Source organism: Macadamia integrifolia, chromosome 5 (assembly GCF_013358625.1).
Source record: "Macadamia integrifolia cultivar HAES 741 chromosome 5, SCU_Mint_v3, whole genome shotgun sequence".
Taxonomy (NCBI): domain Eukaryota; kingdom Viridiplantae; phylum Streptophyta; class Magnoliopsida; order Proteales; family Proteaceae; genus Macadamia; species Macadamia integrifolia.
Genome location: NC_056561.1, coordinates 42,518,428 through 42,542,634, shown reverse-complemented (window position 1 = coordinate 42,542,634; position 24,207 = coordinate 42,518,428). Strand labels below are relative to the sequence as shown.

At 39.0% G+C, this 24,207-nt stretch overlaps 3 protein-coding genes and 1 pseudogene across 5 annotated transcripts in view; 1 reads left to right on the top strand and 3 right to left on the bottom strand.

The window, feature by feature from the left end:
* Positions 1–605, bottom strand: part of LOC122078611 — a 5,605-nt gene extending 5,000 nt beyond the window's left edge. Inside the window, exon 1 of the mRNA XM_042644669.1 lies at positions 246–605. The gene's annotated coding sequence lies outside the window, so the exon portion shown is untranslated. The remainder of the gene's footprint in view (positions 1–245) is intronic.
* An 8,506-nt stretch (positions 606–9,111) lies between these two features.
* LOC122077775 (probable methyltransferase At1g27930) lies at positions 9,112–10,358 on the top strand. Its single transcript, XM_042643645.1, has one exon. The coding sequence runs from the start codon at positions 9,167–9,169 to the stop codon at positions 10,199–10,201; it is 1,035 nt and encodes a 344-aa protein (XP_042499579.1). The 5' UTR covers positions 9,112–9,166; the 3' UTR covers positions 10,202–10,358.
* Positions 10,359–11,894: 1,536 nt separating this feature from the next.
* Positions 11,895–20,313, bottom strand: LOC122079659 (TITAN-like protein). Of its 3 annotated transcripts, none has more exons than XM_042646310.1 (7): positions 19,216–20,312; positions 18,953–19,079; positions 17,176–17,506; positions 16,973–17,076; positions 15,260–15,305; positions 14,598–15,034; positions 11,895–12,091 (listed from the first exon to the last, which is right to left on the bottom strand). In XM_042646310.1, the coding sequence occupies exons 1-7, from the start codon at positions 19,551–19,553 to the stop codon at positions 12,044–12,046; spliced, it is 1,431 nt and encodes a 476-aa protein (XP_042502244.1). In that variant the 5' UTR covers positions 19,554–20,312; the 3' UTR covers positions 11,895–12,043. The 3 variants fall into 3 exon arrangements, with proteins under 3 accessions (XP_042502244.1, XP_042502245.1, XP_042502243.1); XM_042646311.1 differs by having other exon boundaries at positions 16,973–17,049; positions 19,216–20,311; XM_042646309.1 differs by having other exon boundaries at positions 16,973–17,506; positions 19,216–20,313.
* Positions 20,314–21,331: 1,018 nt separating this feature from the next.
* Positions 21,332–24,207, bottom strand: part of LOC122078091 — a 6,806-nt pseudogene continuing 3,930 nt past the window's right edge.

The window sequence follows — 24,207 nt, the reverse complement described above, 5'->3', positions numbered from 1 at the left end:
GGTGGGGGTTTAGGGTTGTCATGATTTCAGCATTAAAAAGAAAAACCCAAATAACGAAAACCGAAACCCACATAGAAATTCAGTAAATTAAAATTATTCACGGCACCCAGAAAGAAAGAAAACAACAACAGCGGGAGAATTTCCCAAAAAGGGGAATTTAATCACAACGAACAAAACTACAAAAGAACAGAAAAGAATCTAACAGAGCAAAGAGAGAGAGAAAGAGAGGGAAAGGGAAATTTTACCTGAATCCTCGTCTGATGGAGAGAAGGGCACTGGGCAGCGCCTGTGCTGTGACGGAAGGGAATTGGAAGAAGAAAGAGAGCAGAGGGGAAGTTATAAGATGTTAATGGAGCCGTTGAAAGAGGGTAATTTAAAAGAGTAAAAACTCCAATGGGAATTATATAGGATAGGATCAGTCAAATCTGAGCTGGGAAAAATCTCACACCCGAAATTCTCGAGTTGCTGTCAGAATTCCAGTAGGCGTTTACTATATATATGGTATTTTTATTGGTTATTTTCTCTCGCTCCCTCAACTGTTTGGTTTCCTACTGCTCATCACTTTCTTCTTCTGGAATTTATTAACTAATTAGGAAATTAGTTCTCTTACCTCCCGGCTGGAAGGGTGAGTTGTCACTCTCCTTTTCTCTATATTCCTTGTATTAAATGATTTTGCTGTCTTTCCATATATGAGATTATTTCATTGGTACACTACTCTTCCATGCTTGCTTTCTCAAAGCACCTTCTAATCGTGTGGCTCTTGCACCAACGTGGAATCAATGATAACGTGTGCTAAAACATCAGTATGAATATAATTTTTAATTTATAGGGTAAATCAGTAATTTTCTGCACTTATGTGTCAGGTCTTAATTTTTCCCCTTATTATAAATTTTATTTTGTATTTAATTATTTTTGTATTAAATTTTTTGGACCTAAATGTTAAAATTCTCCAAAGTCCCATTGGGGTGCAAGTTTGGGCTGTCAAACCTGCCCTTGGCCCGCCCTGACCCTTAACAAGTATTGACATGAAAATTTTGGCCCTGAGGATCGGCTTGACCCGACCCTAGATTTTGCCCTTGATATTGACTTTGGATTTTTTGTTTTATTAGAATGTTCTCCAATTTGTTTAATATGACAAGGGTTTTGAGATATTCGGATTCGTTGCCTTATTAGGATGATCTCTTTGTTTATCATGACAAATAATTTAAATTTTTTGGATTATTTGTTTTCTTAGGATGATCTCCTCTTTGTTTATCATAATAGTTGGATTTATTTGTATTGTTTGAATGTTTGCTTTAGGATGTTCTCTTTTTTTCTTTTTTTCTTTTTTTTGGTATGAAGGATGTTCTCCTCGTGACAACTAATTTGTGACTTTGTATTTTTTATTTCCTCTTTATTATGAATTTTTTTTTTTTTTTGTTATTTCATATTTTGCAAGGTCATGGTTAGGATATACCCGGCCCTTGATAGCAAACCAGGATAAGGGCCAGTCAGGGTCATCTCGACGAGACCTCGCCGCTTCTCTCTTAAGTGGTGATTGCCCAGGTCTTGCCCATAGCTACCTGGGCGATTGACATATGTCCAAGCGGTTATCCAATGGTTGTGCTTCTACCAACTAGAATAGAGGCGTCACACTGGGAGCCATTAGATCACGCTTGGATACATGTCGACTGCCTAGGTAGCTATGGGCAAGACATGGCCTGTCACTCCCCATTCACATAAAATCGGACTAGTGATCAAGTTCCCTTCGGATAACCCAAAACACTAGGATCATTTGATACAGTAACCACAACACAGCTAGCCATAAGTGATCAATGGGATATGATAATATACTACAACGGAAGTCTTGTCATAAATGATTACTTATAATTTTCCATATACTCTTGATACCCAAATTGTTATACATAAATTATTTATATGTGGGCCCATAGCTATGACATTTACACAAGAAATAGCAACTTAAATATCAAAAGCACAAAAAGAGAAATATACCAAGAGAATAAAAATGAGCACAGTCAATAGAATCTATCACTGTTGCCCTGCAACACAACCCTTACACTGGCAGCCGACCCCGTGTTCGAATTCTTCAGGAGCTCACCAATCCCCCACTGGGGTTTCGTCAGTGGGACCCTTTACAAGTTTCTCTACAGAATATCCTGGAAAATCATCCAAAAAGGTGTCTACACGAGGAATGAGCTCACTAGCTCAGTAAATGAAAAGAAAAACGCACACAAACAAATACATTCAAATGATACTATATGCATTAGATTCATTTTAATCTTAGTCCACCTAAACAAATCATTCTAGGTCATAGGTAACGTGCTACTCACAACCACAGTGCGCATATGCCCCAGGTTCAATACGCGTTCTCCATCCCACGATACACCCATAGGGTTGTCGGAAAAAGCCCACCGTGAGCACTCGAAAAAGTAAATTATGGCCGAACCACAGTAGAAATGTAAATCGTGGTCAAACCACAGCAGAAATTAAAAGCAACACGATCGACCCTCTAAATATATTATTAAGGTTTTCAATTGTCCTAATGATCAGCCAGGCGTACTTCTAACCACCACGACAGTTCACGATCGATGTTTTCCCCCAGTGATAACCCAACACGTAAAACCCTGTTGGGAAGGGTCATAGCATGAGGGATTATGATATCCTAGCCACATACTCCTACATGAGATAGTACAACTGTATAGTACCTCCGTATCCCATTCCATGGTGTACAAATGCATTTGTTTTCAAGCCGACTACGGCATCTAATCTATAAATCCCACACATGTTCGATAAACCGGCATCATAAACATCACATGATAAATCCATTATTGAGATTTCAACATATAACAATGCATATAGAAATTAAGATATAACATGTTCAGTTCTAAATGCGTCATTCATTTATCAACCATATGCATGAGAATGAAAATCGGAATGTTAATATAGTCTATGAATGCAAAAGATGTCAAAAACACTTCAAAAATTAAGAATCAAAGTCCTCTCCCCACTTACCTATTCTTGTGGAAGAATTAGCACTCGCGGTACAGGTAAGATCCAGAGTGAGAAGATGAGTTTCTCGAAACCTATCATAGATAAAGGGTTTAGAAATGTGTCCAAATCGAGACTATAACCAACGTAAGATATAGACATGACGCATATAATAGTGTGAAGAAGGTTGTCGACGAGTTTGAGTTCAATCGGAGCTCATTTGAGCTACAAGAGAGTCATACAAGTAGGTAGGAGAACCCACCTGTGGAGTTTGCCTACATCGACAGTTCATACAGGCGGGTCAGGAACCCGTCGGTCTTACCCGGTGGTAGAACCAGAGGTGCAGGAATGACTGGTCGGTCATACCGGTGGGTCAGGCACCCGTCGGTCCTACCCGCCAGTAGAACCCGAGAGGGTAGGTGTGACTGGTGGGTCAGGCACCCGCCGGTCTTACTCGTCGGTTCTCTCATATTTTGTTGTTTTCCTTCTTTCTTCCATTCTAACTCTTGAAACCTCAATAGGGTGATTCCCACATCATTTCTTACAGATTCTAAGTTTCATCTACTTGATTGTACCATGGATCTAAAACAACAATAAGATTTGGGGGAAGAAATCATACATTTACTTAGAAAAACCTCAAATCTTGGAATCCTCTTTCCAAACTCAAATGTCACTTCAATAATCATCAAATCTTTATTTCCCTCCTCAAATACTTCAAGGAAATTATACAATGGCTTCATTATACTTTAGATTCAAATATATACAAAGAGGGTTTCATCAAATCTCAAGGTTTATGGTGTTACTTCAAAATGAAGATCTCAAGTCACCAGATACTATTCTGACGATAGAAAGGCGAGGTGCGGCTCCAAAATCCAAGGGGTGAGCCTCTTTCCCCTTCCTTCTCTCCTTCTTCCTATTTTTTCCCTCTTCTTTACTCCTCTCTCCCACTTTGCTAAAAACCCATCAATGAGAGAGAGAGAGTTATAAAGGCTATTTATACCATAGTGTTATAAATATCTTCTAAGGTTCGTTTGGTTTTATCTATTTATGGACCGAATCGCATTAGACCACGTTTCCGAGCAAGGTAGCCGACATCATCAGGCATATAAGACCTCATTACGATGAGGAGGCCAAGACACACGTGCCCATCTAAGTCGGGCATGCTGGGGTCCACAATACCCCAATAGGTGGGTCACACTGGTGGGTCTCGCACCTATCAGTGACACCCACTAGTTGGCCAAACAAGCCAATCTTACTGTATTTTGGAAGAAAATTGAGTCATAACATATACTTCACTCTCGTCACGTGTTGTGGATCAAGTTCCTATCATTTAAATACGATAATATACAGTTCCTACTCATACATGGCCTTGTGATATGTGCAAAGGCACGACTTATGTGTGCAAATCATCTCGGGTACCGGCTCAATCTCATCCGACAGTTCACGATCGATGTTTCCCCCCAGTGATAACCCAACACGTAAAACCCTATTGGGAAGGGTCATAGCACGAGGGATTATGATATCCTAACCACATACTCCTACATGAGATAGAACAACTGTATAGTACCTCTGTATCCCATTTCATGGTGTACAAATGCATTTTTTTTCAAGCCGACTACGGCATCTAATCTATAAATCTCACACATGTTCGACAAACCGGCATCATAAACATCACATGATAAATCCATTCTTGAGATTTCAACATATAACAATGCATATAGAAATTAAGATATAACATGTTCAGTTCTAAATGCGTCATTCATTTATCAACCATATGCATGAGAATGAAAATCGGAATGTTAATATAGTCTATGAATGCAAAAGATGCCAAAAACACTTCAAAAATTAAGAATCAATAGGCACCACAAGGGACCGGCATCAATCTATTCCTGTTTAGACCCTGCAAGACCAAATCGAACCAACCGATCAATAAATTGGGTTTAAAGAGTAAGGCTCTACATGGGCCATCACCGCTCAAGAGAGAATCCCGATCCAAAGAATCCGTTATTTTATGTTATCAAGTCTACGCCATAGGGGAGGGTAAACTTTCATGTTATCTCTTATAGAGGAAATCACCCCATCACACTCTATTGATGCACTCGTCAATGTCACTTGCTCAAAAACCCTCTTCCTAATAAATTATGGACCAAGTTTTCCTTCAATCTTAGTCACTGTAGCAGATTCAAATGTGCATGGGGTATCAAGAGGGTATGTTGGGAAACATATTAAAACCCTAAAAAGGGCTTGTGAACCCTAGGATGGAGAGGTGAACATTCCAGCTGAGTTTTCTCTATCAAATTAATCTCAATTTATTTTTTTTTGGGATAAGAATGCTAGTAAGATTTGTAGAGTATGTTAGCACTCTCTGTGTTCTCCTCCCTTCTATGAAATGACATATCTCTCGGATTTGGCTCCTCTGTGGCATAACACAGTGTCCGGCGTACATCCAACGCCTAGAAACTCCTTGGGCTGTGTGTGACCACCTTGGGCTCCATGCCAAGGCATTTCTTGCCATTGGATGCGCATCGAACACTGTGTTGCGCCACAGAGTAGCTCAATCCATATTCTCCCCATTGTGAGAAGAGAGAGATAAACATAGGGAGGCGCTAGCATATGCTAAGCAGTTGGATAAATAACTCAATCCCTTCATATTTGTTAGAACGATCCGCACACACACAATCTAGGGATCCCTAGTTAGAAATACTTTTTTAAGATTTGTTTGTACTTCCTATTTACAAATAGGTTTAAATAGGCCTTATTCACCATCACGCCAAATTTCATCATTTTAAGTAATCTTTGGTATTTTCCCTCCATTTTTCATGCACTTTTGCATATGCTTGCATGGAAGAATATTTTGGTCATTTGACCATTTAATCCATATCCAAAATTTCCACAAAACACACCTACAAATATATTTATGAAATTTCATTGCGGAAGCATGAGAGATGTAGGTTTTCAATATTTCAGTAAGTTCCATAATTTTATCAAGCACTTTAGCACATTCTTGCATGAAAAGAAATTTTGGTTATTTGACCAAATTTGCCCCTAGCCAATTTGGACTGATAGCTTGGATTATAATCCGCCGAGGCTAATTCAGATCCCAATTTCATTTTATTTTAAATCGTGTTTAAGATTAACTTTTTGATAACCTATCCACTTAGCAAAAACCATGCTTCCGCTAGTAGCCAACATTATGCTACAATGACAATTTGAAAACCAAAAAAACATAGTATTGGCCACTAAAAAGAGAGTTTTCACCACTCTCTCTATGTGTGAAAAAAAGATATTTATGAAAGCAAAAGGGCATGTATAATCACAGAACTATCAAAAGGATATGTGTGATCACAGAACTATCTCAATTGTGGGGTTCAGTGCTTCGGAAGCTAGAGAACTTTTGCCAAAGATGAATCCCACTTCAAGAGATCAACTTTGCAAAAATAAAATTATAGCAAAAAAAAAAACTTTCCAACAATAAATAAAGATATCTGGTTAGCTTCAAGGCCCATCAAACTGTCAGCCCAAATTTATGATTAAGTACATGGTTTAGCCTCGGCCTAGTTATTAATTGAATTTCCTATAAGCCCAAGTATAGTTCTAGCCCAACCCATCAAATACTTGGTAACTTAGATGTAAATTTCATTTCAGTGGCTGAAGATTAGCCTAATCATTTGATCAGATCCATTGATTTTTTTTTTTTTTTTTTTTCTATGTGCTTTTTGGATAGTCAGCAAGAAAGTTTAGTAAGGCTTAGAAGTTTTAACAATTGATCATATGGATATGAAACAAGTGGCAAAGTGTTGGTGCCTTGAAGTCTTTGTACATATATAGTGACACAAAACAGAAGTTGCTTTCTTCTTTCCTTTTACTCTATAACTTGGGATTCAATTTTAGGTAGTTCTCCATTTAGGGTTAGATTTAGGTTTGGTGGCATAAGGACTTGGAGTCCAATTCTTCGTTTGATGTTTGATGTGACCAAAATGAGGCTCCTTTCTCTCTCTTCTTCTGGTTTTTTTTTGGTAGAATTTCTCTTCTTCTATGGACTATGGTCTTTTCCTTCCATTCCACGAGGCCACAATTTAGTACTCCTCGCAACTTAAAAATCTTCCATTTCTTTGGAGTCATTTCAGATCTCTTCTACTCTCCATCCTCGATCTATTGCTTGCCCTTCAAAGCTTGTCCTGTCATCGTATAATTAACATATAATGAGATACATTTACCTTTACTTATAATATAAACAACACATCCAACAATATTTTTTCTAAGATAGATAACTGCCAAACATATCAATAGTGTAACCCAAGAGGATAGCACAGTTGGTGAGCAACGAACTTGGTATGAGCCATAAACTCAAACATCTTAAGTTTAACTCCCACTAGGTACACTTTGGGCCACTCACACGGGGTGTTTAGTGTTCTTCACTGTTTTCAATGAAAGTTGAGTGGTTCTCATCTAACCCCAGTATGACCCTATCCATGAAGTTGTGAGGTCAGTATGAGCCCGCGACACTAGTCAAGCCAAAAGCCGGGATACCCGTCTCTAACAAAAAAAAAAAATCAATAGTATTGGCATATTACTTAATACGCCAAGTATACTCCATTTGATGTGACCAAAATGAGGCTCCTGTTTTTTCTTCTTCTATGGGCTATGTCCTTTTCCTTCCCATCCATGAGGAATTTTATGAGAATTTTAAATCCTAAAATTTTATGGAGGCCACATGGTCTACTGACCATCCTACACCTGGGAAAAAGACTAGGCCATCATCATTCTAATTAATAAAAAATTGGCGAAGATTTTACCAAAAAAAAATATTGGCGAAGAGAGAGCCCGAGACACAAGAGACACGAGACTTGACTTAGTGGGAAAACAGTAGACACCCGGGGCCGCCGGGTGGGGCTCCATTGTCAAGAACACTCCCTATATTCCCAGAGGAGAGTCCGAGACCGAGTCACCATAGTGGGACCACCTATCCAAATATGTAAATGGACAGCAAAGAATGATCCCATTCAAATAATCAGGAGTCAAAGACGTGGTGGGAAATGCGACTGGGAATCCAAATCCAATCCCCGGATTTTGCGGGATAAGTGGGGCCCTCTACCCAGACTCACCAGACTCAAGAGCATCTGACCAGAGAGCACCACCCGACCCGTTTCACCGGATTCGGGTGGGTATTCCATTGCATTATAGTATTATATTAGCACTACCGGAGAATTTTACTTGTACTTCAACTCAAAAGACCAAACCCGTATCACTAAAAGGAAAAACCAACCAAAAAATAAACCCACATTTGTTCTAAAATTTCTATTCTCATTCATTTCAGTTTTTTGAGTGGATATCACGTCTATCAGCTAAATATTTGTAATAATTTTCTTTTCTAAAATATTAATTTGTTTAAAAAATAATATGACAAAAGATAAGTCCACGGTTCGCGCACAAGGCATTGGATAGGAACAAAAGCACCAATCAAAAATGAAAAATGCACCTCCTATTTTATGATTTTTTCATTTCCTAAAATAATATTTATTTTTTCTAGTGCCAAGAAATTGCTATGTGTGTCCATTTTGTATACAATAGGGGTGATCTAGAGAAGGATTCTAAAGAAATTCTAGATCGATTGGACCATCAAAAGTTTACCTGATTAGGTCAAAAATATTAATTCTTCCAGTACAATTGAGTGAGAAAAATCTTTTACCAATTAATAATGTGACTATAAGATGAGACTCTTGTCATATCCATAAGCTCCCACCATGTATTGATAAATTCAAAGATAATTTTTTCATTGGGCATCCGATGATAATGATGGTCATAGACAAGGATTGCTCCCTTTGAGTGTGGACGTGGAGAAACTCGGTCGTAAAAGAATAATGCTAAAAACAATTTTTTTTTTCTTCTATCAATTTGATGTTGTTAGTTTCAATTTTATGTTGATTCATAAAATTTCCAAACCAAACACAACCAATGAAAGGAATTGATTCAATTCCAATCGATCCAACCGGTTCGGGTTGACATTACCCGGTTTTTTTTTTTGGTAAAGACACTACCAGGGTTTGATGATGATGATGATGATATATATATATATATATGAGACACAAAGAAAAGCTCACAAAAGAGAAGAACATCTTAAAAGAACAAAGGCTAGGTGGGGAGGAGGAATTGGGTAGGAAGATCCATTCCCATTCCCATGCAGATGCAGATGCAATCTCAATCCAACCATTGGGAAGACAGAGAAAGGGAGAAGGAGATAGAGAGAGAGAGAGTTGGTGGCGCTGCAATGCTTAAGAGTCGAAGCTACTTCCACTACTACTTGGTCCCCGACAAGCACAAACACAGGCCCTGCTTCTTCTTATCCCTTGCTTCTGTGGCTCTTATCGCCGCTGCCCTTCTCATCTCCGTCCTCTTCAGCAACGCCTCTCCTCTCTCTCTCCAAGACACCATCCTATGTTCCCTCCGCAACAGGCGCATCAGCAGTGGCACCCCCACCACTGTCTCCTATAACCCTGCAGATACCCATTACCGGACGACCCCAACGCAGCTAATAGCGGTGCTCCACTACGCCACATCGACGGTGGTCCCACAGCAATCGTTAGAAGAGATCAAGGTAACTTTCGAGGTACTAAGGTCTCTCTCTCCTTGCAACTTCCTCGTCTTCGGATTGGGCCAAGACTCACTCATGTGGTCCGCCTTCAACCCAGGTGGTACCACGATCTTCTTGGAGGAGGATCCCAAATGGGTCCAATCGGTACTCAAGGACTCCCCCACCCTCCACGCCCACATGGTTCGCTACACCACGCAGCTCTCCCAAGCTGATGACCTGCTCAGCACCTACAGCTACGAACCCAATTGCCTCCCCGGCAGGGCTTACCTCAGGGGGAACCACCAGTGTAGGCTAGCCCTCACGGGTCTACCTGAAGAGGTGTACGAGACGGAATGGGATCTGATAATGATCGACGCACCTAGGGGTTATTTCCCTGAAGCACCTGGTAGAATGGGAGCCATCTTCTCGGCGGCAGTGATGGCCAGGGCCAGGAAAGGCCCTGGTGTGACCCATGTGTTCCTCCACGATGTGGATCGGAAGGTGGAGAAGACCTTTGCCGAGGAGTTTTTGTGTAAGAAGTATCTGGTCAAGCATGTAGGCAGGCTCTGGCATTTTGAGATCCCTCCTGCTGCTCAAATTAATTCTTCTACTGATGTTGCTGCCAACTCCCGCTTTTGCTAGATTGCTCCAGGAAAGAATCATAAGATTCAGAGTTCCCTATAGTATCTTTCTTAAATTTTCTCTGTTCAACATTTTCTTGTGGGTTCTGTTATATACTACCTATCTGATCTTACTGTATTCAGTTTAGATACAAATACAGATTACAGGATTCGGGGTCTAGATCGGTACTGAATCGGTGGAAATCGACAAAATACCCTTAAATCATAGATCAGCCAGAATCGGAACTGGTCGCCAATTCTAATCTGGATCAACCCGAATTGGCCGAACCCATTTGAGCTTCCAAACCCTGATTCTACGCTTCTCTCCCATTCCTTACTGGAATGGGATATAACAATACCTGTTATTTGTACTATGCATGTCATCATCAAATGATGCAATGCATTCGCGGTAGGTGAGTAATGCATTTCAGGTGGACTAGAGGAGGGATTTAGAAAACGGAATATAATATAGTAATGATCAATACCCATCTGATATCAATCTAAACTGGCTTACCAAATCGGCACGAATCAGCGGATTTAATGCCGACACCAAAAATCATGAGGAGTTCTGTTATTAAGAATCACCTAAGTCGGTTCATAAATGCTTGAGTGAGCATCATGTGTCTAAGCAAAGATCTAATATTTGAAAAAAGGCACGACAAATAAAATGTTAACAGAAACACAAAAAGTGAGACATTGAGAACCATTACATCCTCACTTGAACATATGATGCTCGTCTAAATAATTATAAACAAGACCTAGACAACGGGTAATCAGGAGACGAGCCGGACCCGGCTATTGAAACCAAGGAATCAGCAGAGATATATTGGAACAAGAGCAGAACGTTGCACGATGAGCCCAGGGGCATCGATTAATTAAAAAATAAAAAAAGACGTCAGACGCAGATCCCTTGTTAACGGTGGTACTTTCTCAATGATTGGCCATCTGCCTTTCTTCCTAGGACTCATCACCTTATGATGTGATCTGTACTATGTCTATTAAAAGAAGGGAAAGACGAAAAGGATCCAAGCGTGGCTGTGGCGTGCGTGATAAATGGAGATTGAACTTCTGGTATCATATTTTGATCACATGGCACACCATCTCAGTGATTTAAAAATCGGATCGAGTTCGGGTTGGCCAGCAATCCGTATGGAATCCATCCTGATTGCTCCCAATAGATCTCAATACCGGATTTAAAACCCTGCACATCATGATTCCACCGCTGCAGCCATCCCTGCAAAACCTCCCTTACAACATCCTAATCTTTGTTACACCGATTCGGAATGAAACTCGTAGTAAAATTCCCGATTTTAACCTATTTGACACGACCAATTCTTGATCTAAAAGCTTGGAATCGTGGAATTTCAAATCTGAGGGCCAATTCTAGGGTTTTTTGGGATCGGAATTCCATGTTTTGAATTCTTGGTTCCAAACCCAATTCCTCCTCTCCTCGCTTAATGCTGGCGGAGCTACCATTTTTCTTTGAAGACAACCCAAAAGACTCAGGGCATTAGCAACAAATTACAAAGGCGAGACATCCACAGAGCCAAGCATTGTAGGATAGCCGGAGAAGCATACAAGCTGCTCAAACATGCAAAGGCAAACCCTGCTTGCACGCCTCAACCACAACCACTCCAACCTTCAACCTGCAAACGAGCATGGGGTTGTGATCGATGGACCAAGTGGAAACGGGCATGTTTTCAAGATGTAGACAGTGGACACAACTGCTCTATTGACTGATTTTACTTTTGCACTGTACAGCGACTAAAACATTATCTAATCTACTCCTGATCAACAATCAATTTACATGCACAAAGGACATGATTTTGTCATTGAAATGCTTAAGAGGTACTCCAGAGAGAGATCAAGATGACTTGTCCGTGGGAAAGTTACTTTCACCTGCGTCCTTCCGCTGTGCAAGAAGACGATACAAAATCATTAGAAATTAAGTTCAAGATCATCAAAATGCAGAATAGAAAACAGAGATGGAAAAGAATGCTGAAAGTACATTTGTTAGTGGCGAAAGAAAGCATTAAGTTTTATACGCTATAAATGCACTACGTTTGCAGAATGGAAAAAAGGCAAAGGAGAAATACTATCACATGCAAATTGCAAACTTCCTCGTGCCACCCACAGACATGTGCTAAGGCCAAATTTTAGCAATCTAGAGAAAAAGTTCAGTGAAAGTAAAAAGTAGGCCTTTCGAAGAAATAAATCATGTATCTTTTAGATTACAATTTACAACAGTAAAGACAATAAAAAAAGGCTTCTAAAAAATCTGACAAAAAGCAACTGATGTTTTAGTTGCAGAAGTAGGGTGCAGCCTGCAACAAGTGAATTTCAACATACCTGGGGACTTGATCTTAGGGGACAGTAAGAGAGATTCTAAATTGTCAGTTCATTTTCGGTAAGGAAGAGCAGCAGAACAACATCGCATATACTGTACAGTACAGATGCAGAGATACTAAAAACCTGCTCATTGATCTTGATGTGATTATTGGCCACCCATAAAGAAAGTAATAAAGTGGTTGATGCCTTAAAAAATAAGCTTGTGCTAAAAGCCAAAGTACTATCAAACAAGGAAGATCGTGCTGCTCTCTGGTCATCTTTTCTATTCTACCAAAGATGATAACATTAGATACTCATCAAATGTCAAGAGTAGTTTTGAGACTCGAGCATGTATTCAGGTATCGAGATATCGGCCTATACAATATCAGTATTGCCAGTAGCTGATACCCGATCAATACCTGCATGGTTGACTGTATCAGTCACAATATTGGGCGTATCAATTGGATCAGCCATGATGACCCAACACGGGTAAAAAACTAGCAAGTCATGGTTTAAAGTATCGGGTATCGTATCAGCCGATATGTATCGGTCATTTTTTAAAAAATTTAAAAAATTATTTTTTAAATTATTTTTCAGCCATTACAATAGCCGCTAAAGTAGCTTAGACCGGACATATCAGACAGATACAGACCGATTCAACCTATATGTATCTGTATCTGTATAGACCGATACGGGTACCGATACCTTAAACCTAGACTCAAGACTACCAGTGATGTAGATAAGTCACTTGGGCTTATTTTATTACAAATAAGCCTTGGGTTGTGTTATATATGTGTTGGGCCTTTGATCCCATGGATTTTCTTTGAAATTGGCCACTTTAATGGGCCTAAAATATGGGTAGAAGGTAGAAAAATGGGATTTAATACATTAGTTTAGATAGTTGTTATTTAATTTAATAAAGGCCCATTAGGCCATTGGTCGGTTGTAAAGTCCTATATGGACTATTAGTTAGTTAGTTTTACTCCATGTTGGAGTCATAAAGTCAAGTCCTAGTCCTATTTTGAATTCCTAGTTGTAGTAGGAGTGTCTAGTCCTATTGGGAAACTAACTCCTAGTTGTAGTAGAAGTGTCTAGTCCTATTGGGAAACTAGCTCCTAAGTAGTTTGATTGCTATTTTGCCCTCTATAAATAGAGGAGCCTATGTATTCATAATTGAAGATTTGAATAAATGAATTATTGAGTGATTACTCTTTAGCTAAAAAAACTGTTATTGAGAGGTGAGATGCCACCTTTGAGGGGTGTGATACCCAAAACCTAAGGGGTGAGATACCCATTCCTTTATTCTCTTTCACCCTTCTCAACCCTCCATCGATTCTTCTTTTTCTATTTTTATTTTTTGTTTATTGTTATTAGAAGTTCAGACCTATTAAAGCATTCAAAATCACAATCAGCTAGCCAAAGAGTTCTTGTTCTTGAAGCCAATCGACCCTCATTGCTACCCAAGTTTGAAATCTGATCTACAGATCCTTTGGAGGACTGGTTCTATACTCTAAGAAGATCAATCGATCTTCTCTTGAAGGTTATCTGAAGAAGACAAGTTGATGTTTCTGCAGAATTCTTCACATTCTCTCCCTTAGGTCTGAAAATCAAGAAAGTGCGTAACTCCAAAACCAGCCGTCAGAAGCCCTTCATATTTGGGGGTTTTTGTGCCCTCCCTAGGGACTATCTACACCCAAAAGTACAGCTCAATCGGACTCCCACAGACCTGGCCGCACCTTCCTCTCTCCAGCTCTATAATAGGTCTTTCTCTTGGGCTGGTTTTGCTCCTATATGGGTATTGTATCCTTGGGGATTTATTTGATGGTATTATTTCTTTGTTTCTTACTCCTATTTGTATTGTTTGGTATTATAAATTGCGGAGTTAGTTACTTGTAATCTACTCCTGCATTAACCAGGTTCTTTAATATAGTGGAACACGGGAAGGCATGGAACTTGCAAGCATGAAAATTTTGCAAAGAGATTGCATTCAGACAAAGTAGATTTGAAATGTATGTGTAATGCTCAAAAACTTGTCAATAAAATTCTGCAGGATCTAGCTTAGCACAGCATATGAGAATGTGGGCAATTACCAATCGTTTGCTAATGTAAGGTTGTATCTTTGTTGTCGTCTCGGTTAGACTATCAGCCTTGAGAAATTTCTGTTTTTCCTTCTCAAACTCTTTCCTGGATTCCTTCCTGCTTCCTGACTGCCAAACTCTACCAAAATTAGGGAGCCAATCAGTATCACAGTTACCAGAGACAATCTCCCCTCTTTTTTCCTTCTCCAGCTCAATCTTTCTTTTTTCTGCCCAAGCAGCTCCAACTCGTTTTGGGTTCAACTTTTGAGTCTTACCAATTTTTTCCAGTGGAGAAGCAAAACTACTTGTGCATAACCCTGCGTTTACTTCAACATTTAGCTGATTGTCTTCATACTTGTCTTCAAACCAGGGAGGAGGAGCTCCAGAATGGACATTGCCTTTTGTCTCTTCAGCAAGTAACTGAGAAACTGGAGTTAAACTCTGCACCACTGAACACAATGAAAAAGAGAAAAAATATGAGACGAATATATCTGATGTCAATGCTAGTGCAGAGAGATGCTGCAGAATAACTAATATGCAGATGCCTAGAAATAGGTCGTCGTTGCAAATGCTTGTCGAATGCTTCCAACAATCCAATGACGTAACCATTAGATATCTGGCAACATCTTCAAAGAAAAATATCTTAGAAAAATCAAACCAAAATAGATGAATACCCTGGTTACTGCTGCCTCCATTATCCACGATTTCAAATTGATAAACCTGGAATATCTGTGGTCAGTTACTTAAGTAATAAAAAACCTACTTTTTAAGATGTGTGAAGTAATTCATCAAACTGAAAATCTGCACAAGAACATAAACATAAACGGTAGCCAGTCAAAGAACCAGGGAAATGCAAGTCATGTTCTCAAAGGAATATCCATATAGAAAACCTAAATCCGACATTTTATGGTGATGTTGCAAGAAATGTTATCCGGGAAGGGACACACACGCACACCAAAAAAAAAAAAATGTATTTAAGGGGAATTCTAGAATGACTTTAGGACAATATCTCAATATGTGCCCTAACATCTGAAAGCATCCTTGATGAACCGGGGTTGAAAATGTAGAGGGCCTGTGATAGAACAATCATGTGTCATTTCGCAGCACTAAATTGACTCAAGTCAATGAAGCTAAGAAGCTGGGCAAGGCAAGGAGTAATGTTAAAACAACATTATCGACTAAAATTTTAAGGCTAAAATAGTCAATGAATGAGTTAGAAATGTCGTCTTCAATGAAAAAAAAAAAAAGTTAGAAATGCCGTCAAATAAACAACAGGAGACGCTACAAATAAAGGTATTATAAAAGATACGGGTCCAGATCTGCTAGTGACAAAATGCAGTGTAACAAATTGATGTGGAATTAGTACAAACCCTTCCAGAAATTTGCGAAATACTAATGGAGGTAATTCTGGACTAGGATTAGGAAGAGAGAACAAAAATCCTTAGAACAATGATAAATTAAATTTACCTATGCCATGAGATACCTTGCTTACCATATGCTGGGGTCATTGGAATGATGTCCTACCACAAAGCAATAATCTACCTATGTGCAATCGGGGTCATTCTCTTAAGGAAAATTTGAACCTCTATAGAAGGATAACCTTGATACTTAATGCTTTGAGTTGGGAATTACTTTCCTTACGAATCAACAAGGTTTAATTGAATATTTTACTTAATTTTTTTTTTCTTTGTTAAAGGTTAAACAACAGACATCTCAATAAATGATTTGATAATGAAGACTCCACAAACTATGACATCTGTCATATCACTCAGTTAATCTGAGAACCCTAATCTTTTCTTTTGAGACAGATCAAGTCTTCTAAAGCACTTTCCTAAATCTGCCTACCTCATAATCCCTTTTGACATTACAAGGGAAGAGTAATTCTTTTGCATAATTTGTTGACGATGTATGATCTTTATATTCCAAAATTCAAAGCTGTAACAGATGTTGATTGGTGCACCTAGAAGATGAATCAGAGGCACCTTACATTCAAAAAGAGTTAGGAACTCGAATAAATAATTCAATAAATAAACTTCTAGGAAATATTGCAATCCCTAGGGTAAAGGTGAGCCAGGTAACTTACATCATTTGAAAGTGAAGTACTTAGCGTTATGAAATTCTATACTTGTTATTAATCAGACTATGTTGTTAATCGAACAGCTCAAACTTGGGAAATAGTCATAACACTTCATACTAGACAAAATTTAAGACTGTTTGGAAGCCAAGAAAAGAAAAGAAAAGAAAAGAAAAGGAAAGAAAAAATTCAAAAAAAAAAAAAAAAAAAAAAAAAAAAAAAAAAAAAGAAAAGAGAGACGAGCAAAAGAGAGAGAGAGAGAGAGAGAGAGACATAATTCACCGAGAAACATCATGTTTATAAGCGAGCTTACCCCTCCATTACTTGAAGACCAACCAACTGAGCTTCCACGACTATTGTGAACGAGGGAATGTTGGCTGTCCCCGTTAGCTAGGTCATGTGTACAGGATGAAATCACTAAACTATTAGAGCCAATGTCATTCCATGAAAGACCCTCCATTAAAAACTTAAAACAGTATAACTTAATCGATGAAGGAAAAGTTAAATTGTGCATACCTTTCAAATCCATTGTCATACTTTTTGTGACATGCATACCCTGAGAATGCATCCTACCTTGCATGTCCACAGGCAAAGAAGTACAATCATGTTGCAGTGTGTGAGCAACTTTAGTGATTTCTGGATGAAAAATGTGGCATCTCTCATCCGTAGAACATTGTAAAGGTAGAACACTGTTTGAAAAACTTGATTTAAAAGAGACAACAGAATTTTTCTCAAAATTATGCATATTTTCAGAGCAAAGTTTATTTTGGATATCATTAGACAGTTCATAAAATCCTTCATTTGGTGATGCAGCTAAACTCTTCAATGATTCACACCTTTTCTCCCACTGCAGTCACAGATAAACAATCACTGTTAAATATTTTGTACAGCAGCAAATATGAAAACAGGAAGAGATAGTGAATAACCCTACATAGACAAGAAGCTTCCAACAAATTTACGTATGCAGAAACCAAAGTGAATGCACGGTTCTTTGATAGAAAATCACCAAATGCTACAGCAATCAGGCCAAAACATAGTGAACAGAAAAACAGGAAACCATTAAAAGAATATAATGACAAACATAGAACAATGAAAGATCAGCTTGGGGAGCATATAGGACCAAATGTACCGGCATTATGTAAAGAGAGCATACAGAAAAAATATAAAAGCCCCAGAAGCACAGATACTAAAAGCCTCGAAATTCAAGATATAGGAAAGACAAGGGTCCAGTGTGGAGGTAGCAAATCCTGCATTTATTTAATTTATAATGAGAATAGATTCACAGCTGGGAGTCTCCATAAATAGGCGATATTCTGTCATAGTCATGTGATTTGGCTTCAGCTGCAACAGAGCATTATTTCAGAGGTTTTAGGCAGCAAGATGGGGCAAAGTCATATTGATGTAGAAAATCAAAATGATTTAAAGAATTATATTTTCTAGGGTTAGTGTTGGTCAACTTCAGAATTTTAACAAATGGAATGTTTGGTAGATTGGTGATCCTGAGGATTTAATGAAGAACACACTTTCTGTGCAAATATGGTTGCTAGCTTGGCTGTAAGACTGATGGTCGTTGAGCCTCAGTAACTTCAACTAGGAACCAGGAAGATAGAACTTACCAGTTACCAAAACAAAAAAGATGCAAATCCCAAACAAACTTCACTACACAACCAAATGCGGTCCCTGAGTGCAGTTAAGGTGTGACATGGTGCAGATTAGAGGAGCTAAGAATACAAGGGGTAATCCGAAAATGACCTGGGGATGAGTGGTGAGAGAAGATATGGATGGTTTTGGGTTTACAAGTGTGACTTCAAATGGAGTAGAATAGAAAAACAAGTTTCATCGAGTGTTGGGATATGATTTGGTTGAGTTTAGTTGAGGAATAACCCAAACAAGATGAGAACAAATAAAGCCTCCTGAAATTAAGCATAACACAACCATGACCATGTCTATCAAATTAATCCATTCACTAGGGAGCAAAGTTTGGTTAATGTCGAATGGAGTATCTAGTAAAGCTTCTAAACAAATGACATCTTCATGCTTATCCTTGGATTTTGTATCACTTTCCATCGTCTTGCATTATTCTTCTGACAATACCATGCATCCGATCAGTACAATCAGCTAAACTAAAGGTAAAGACATAAATAATCACAGATACCACCAATTTGAACGCAACGTATCCCTCCCATGGTTACCGCATATATAGAATTACCAGAGAATATCACGAGGACCATAAACAGCATTGGACGTAAAGTAAAAAATCGGAAAATATGCTCAGCCTTCTTTAATTAACTACCTTAAGAAGATCGGCCTCAGAAATCCTGAAGGCATCGACTCGATCCATTTCCCCACCATACTTCCATAAGAAATGCTTTAAATTCTTCAAGTGCTCGGAGCTGGCAAGATGAATAATCGCATTGCTACTGATAAAAGTAATGAACAGGTGTAAGAACATTTAAGAAAACAAAACTTCTCAAAATAAAACATGAATTCCTGAGAGCAATGATGATAGAAACGAGAATAAGCTATGTAACTTCGAATAATGAAAGGAAAAATTACCAAGCGAATGAACTACCGAGTTCTTGGACGTCACAATCGCAGAAAACGCACCAGAGTCGATTACGTCCAGCATGTTCGGTTCGAAGGAGAAGAGGATTTTTGAGGAAGAATCTGACGTCGGACATCTTTTTAAGGAATCGAGAGAGAAATGAAGAAAGAGCTTTGATATGGTTAGGGAAGTAATTATGGCGTCGGCCTTTGTCGTGGTTGAGATTACAGACCTTGCAGAATTCGAACTCCTGCTTCTGCTTTCTCTTCTTCTTCTCCTCCTCATCATTGTTATTGTAATAATTCTTAGGGTTAGGGTTTGGTTTATCATTCAGTTGCCGCTCCTCCATTATCGAACGAACACGAAGTTCATTCGATTCCGGGAAGCGTATTCGGTTGCCTCTCTCTGAAGACTCTTCTTTCCCCTGGAGGAGATGGTTTCTTGGTTTCTTGCCCTACGACAGGGAAGACAATACATGACCCTCATCCATGCTCTTGCCGAACGACAATTGGGCAAGCCCACTGTCGTCAAGATCACCGCCGTCGTTGAACCAGGCAGCAACAACTACAACGAGGATGGGTTAAGAGTGGGGGGTGAATGGCTGAAAAAGCTAGCGGAGCGAGTGGGTGTCAACCTTAAATTCAACGCCGTGAGTCGGAAAATGGCTGATCTGGACAGAAACGCGTTGGACAGCGACGCCGACGAGGCGCTGGCGGTGAATTTTGCATTCAGGCTGTACAGAATGCCAGACGAGAGTGTGCCAACGGAGAACCCTAGGGACCAATTGTTGAGAGTGGTGAAGGGATTGTGCCCTCGGGTGGTGACGCTAGTGGAGCAGAAGATGAATGCCACCACAGCATCTTTTGGTGCACGGGTGGCAGAGGCCTGAGGGTACTACGGTGCTCTGTTTGACTCACTCGACGCTACCATGGCTCAGGACGGTGGAGGGCAAGTCCGAGTGGAAGAATGTTTAGGGCGGAAGGCGGCCAACACGGTGGCGTGCGAGGTAAGGGAGAGGGTGGAGCGGTGCTTAGGGCTCCTGACGGTTTCAGCGAATTTTTCGGAGAGAGAAAGGGGGAAAGAGAGTGGGAAAGAAAATGGTTTTCGTTTGATGAGGTGGGCTTTCACTTAAGATAAGGGTAGCTTTGATATTACACATATAAGAGGTATTATGGGTATTATAAAAAAAAATTAAATTGATTTAACAACCAAATCTAACGGTTGGCGATTGTTAAATAGTATTTTTTTTTTTTTATTATACGGGAGAGTAGTGATATTTTTAGAAATTTGGTGGGGTCAAATTGATATTTCGCTTTAATCAAGGGAGGAGAGATGTTTACCCATAAAATTTTTAGTAGAGCTTATGCAATCAACTTCTTGGTACGGATGCAAACAAATTAAACCAATACGTATCGACCCAAGTCAAACGATTTTCCCTCACCGTATCGATCCATGATTTTCACTGAAAACCATACACCCATTTGCTAAAGTCTCCTATTAATGATTGAATATCCTATTATTAATTTGTTGGCAGTGGTATGAAAAGACATGGGTTTTAACCCAAACCATTATCATACATTGATTTAAAGCCCATGCATTTGGCAAATAGTGAATTTAATGATCAGCCCATGTTGCAAAAACATTTTTTGTAGTGAGTGCGATGGTGTGATGAGCATTGCATAGTCAAGAAGACCTCGAGATACATGTCCTAATGCTCTCAGCCATCCGATGCTCATAGCACCGCTGTACTCACTAGAGAGTATAATAACTCCCCCACATTGCATGGGGGTTTAAACCAAGGTGATAATGGTATCGGGTTAAATCCATGATTTTGCTATTAAAAAAAAACCCATTACTCATATCAGCCAAAACATGGTATCAACATCAAATAGTACCATGTTCTGAAACCCTATCCTCCAAGGGGATAACTCCGTAAAAATCAACACCTCACAATTAAGAAGTCATAAATTAACAAGAAGTTGTGTGACAATAAGTCGTACTCACCAGGAGGTCTCGAGTTTAAAGAAAAACTTGATCTCGTGTGTGTGTGTGTGTGTGTGAGAGAGAGAGAGAGAGAGATGGATCAGTCAATGAAGGGATGGACAATCGTAACAAAGACTTTGGATGTGATCAAGCTTGAATTTTTTTTAATGAATCTATGGATTAACTACCATTAAAGGAACAGAACAAAGCATTACACATTGCAAGATCAAAATTAAAGGGGGATCTACCATCGCCCTTGTTCATTTGCTTTCTGTACAAATAATATAAGAACTTACATACACCCACCCACCCAGTCTACAAAAAATATTTCATCCGGTCATCTCTTCTCATAGCATTGTATACAGCTTGGACCTGAAAAAAACACAATTACAACCATGGTGGTCCATCAGAAATACAGAATACCTGAACAAGAACCTCATTAAACAAACCCAAACCAAACCAATTTACAAATTCTCAACCCAGCAATAACCCAGTCACCTATTCCCCCCACCCCTTTTCTCCCCTTCTACTACAAAGCCAAGGTATTATTTTGGTGCTATTATTTCTACTTGTAGCATATGCTGTTTCTAAGTCGAACACAATTTACAGTGCAGATTGTCATTTAATTTCTGTAATTTCAGATATTATATCAAAGCATGAACCTAAATAACCAAACATGTATGGCCCATTGAGGTCAAGATGCCATATCACACCACCAACAAGAAAATCATGAAAGTAAATCCTCTTCCTTGCATTTAGTTCACAGTCCAATTCAGAAACTGCCATCTCTATTTAAATGCCTAATGAATAAGCAACATCTAATTGAATGATTCCGAAAAACATATATATATATATATATATATATAAGTCTTCACCATTTTTCCCCTTCAGGCTCACAGTTTCGACCTTGAGAATGCAAACTGCCAGGGCTCTGTCCAGTTTACATTGAACTATGTGATGATGAACATCATCATGATTCATGGGCATTGCTCCCATATCCAACTCCAACAAACATAAGAGTTGAAACCACGACCCCAAGTACGTGGTGTTACGTGGAGTTTCAACAAGAAGGAAAAATAGAAAGTGTAGTTGGATTACTGCTGAAGTCATCTTATCCAAATTTATGAAGCATCTTCCTAAAAATAACAGGTGTTTGGATTCTCAAGTTCCAAAATGGGCCTGCTGGAAAGTACAATTATCTTAACCAGGCATCTAATAAAAGAGATTCAGCTTTCTCATCCTATGTGTGATAGATGCTAAGAGTTATCAGCTCATTTGGCATCAATTTTGAAAATAGGGGTGGTTTCAACTCTGATGATTTTAAGAGTCAGAAATGGAAAAGATAAAATCATGAAATACCCGATGAAGCTCATCACCCTTACCAGATTCAACGTGGAACTAGATCAATCAAAGGGAGTTTGGTCTCTCAGCCCTAGCTTAGTTTTCAAGAAAGGAAAACATTTGAGAGAGAGAGAGAGAGAGAGAGACCTGCTCGCTAGATACAACTTTAACGGGTCCAATGTTCACAGAAACATATTTGCCCCTTGAAGATAATTTCTGCCTAACATGGCCCTGTTGCAAGACACAGAAGCCAATTTTAACCAAAAGCATATTCAGCAATTCAACAGAGTCCAGCTGCAGACAAGGTATCAAGAGTGTATTCATGGATCTGCACGAGAATAAGATTCCCCTTGATGCATGCACATAACAATTTTCAGCAAAATGCTGAGAGAGAAGTGGGAAGCATCCCCCTCTATACAAAACACATTCTGACACTGCGACTTTCAAATGGACAAGGGTCAGATATCTCAAAAAGATTGCAGAGAGGAGTTACATTATTCCATTATTTTACAATAATACATGATGAACTTATCAGGCCTGTTTTCTCCCCATTCAAGACTGCTTTTCAAATTTCAGATATCAAAATACAGATTTACCAAATTACAAATACTTCCACAAAACATAATTTTCTCTTTAAATCTCTCAATCTTAAACAAGTTTGCAAACAATAAATGATAATGGGTGGAGCACTATGAAGAACAGCACATACTGAATACATATATCTCCTCACTTCTATCTTCTAAAACAAAATGATCTGGAGCAATTTTGTACCCAGAAGGAAGTGTCCAATCACCCAACGAAAATACAAAGGTCTAACAGGATAATCATTAACATCTGAAACTCAAGTGACTCAACTTGCAGAAAATTGTCCCATCAAATTTTATCACCTATTCACATTGAAGAATTAATTCATGAATCTCTAAAAGAACTTCACCAAGAGATAGTTTCACACATAACATGTACCTCAGGAACTGGTTGTTGAAGTACTGATTCAACAGCAATGACCATAGCTTGCACAAAATCATCACCTCCAGTTCCTATAGCAGTAAACCCTCTAACTGTAGGGAATGAGTTTACCTGTTAAGTCCAATAAAAACATATTGAGAAGAAATATTCAGTGGTTGGATTATGCAAGAGTTGTACACTAATTGTGGTCTCTACAGCATAGATGTAAAGCTATATGTGTAGTTTCTGCACCTCAACGACGTATTTTCCAGACCTCAAAAAGTTCACAAGAAAACAAAATCTGACCTCCACTCCTCCAGCCATGTAATGGTTTTTATTTTTTTATTTTTTCTTTTTAAAATTGATTTCGATTGAGCCCTTGTGAATCCTTTTCCATACAACTAAGCTTGATTTGTCAATGAAGCGGTTCTTGCTATTCCGCAGCAATGTCATCCAAGTGCTGAAGCGAATTTTTGGTCAGTCGGAAGGGGAGAATAGTTGCGGAATCATTTTTAACGGCAAAAAACTGACTTAGCAGTTGCACGGAAAAAATGGTTCGGCAACTCAACCGTGAGTTGTGGAGTGGGGTTAGAGTTGATCACGATGTCGTTCTCTCCTGAGACCATATTGGGATTTCCGATGCATCGCCACGGGCTGGGCGAATGTGGCTATGCTCTTGATGGCTATGATCTTGAGCCTCAGGTTGATTTATTTTATTTTTATTTTATTTTTTT

Excerpts from the sequence above, each read along its gene's own strand:
- LOC122077775 (XM_042643645.1), top strand. The coding sequence starts at position 9,167 with ATGCAGATGCAGATGCAATCTCAATCCAACCATTGGGAAGACAGAGAA.
- LOC122079659 (XM_042646309.1), bottom strand. The coding sequence starts at position 19,553 with ATGGAGGAGCGGCAACTGAATGATAAACCAAACCCTAACCCTAAGAAT. Across the intron at positions 19,080-19,215 it reads CTCGGTAGTTCATTCGCTTG|TAGCAATGCGATTATTCATC; the intron begins GTAATTTTTCCT and ends TACTTTTATCAG. Across the intron at positions 12,092-14,597 it reads CTTACATTAGCAAACGATTG|CGGAAGGACGCAGGTGAAAG; the intron begins GTAATTGCCCAC and ends CTTCTTGCACAG.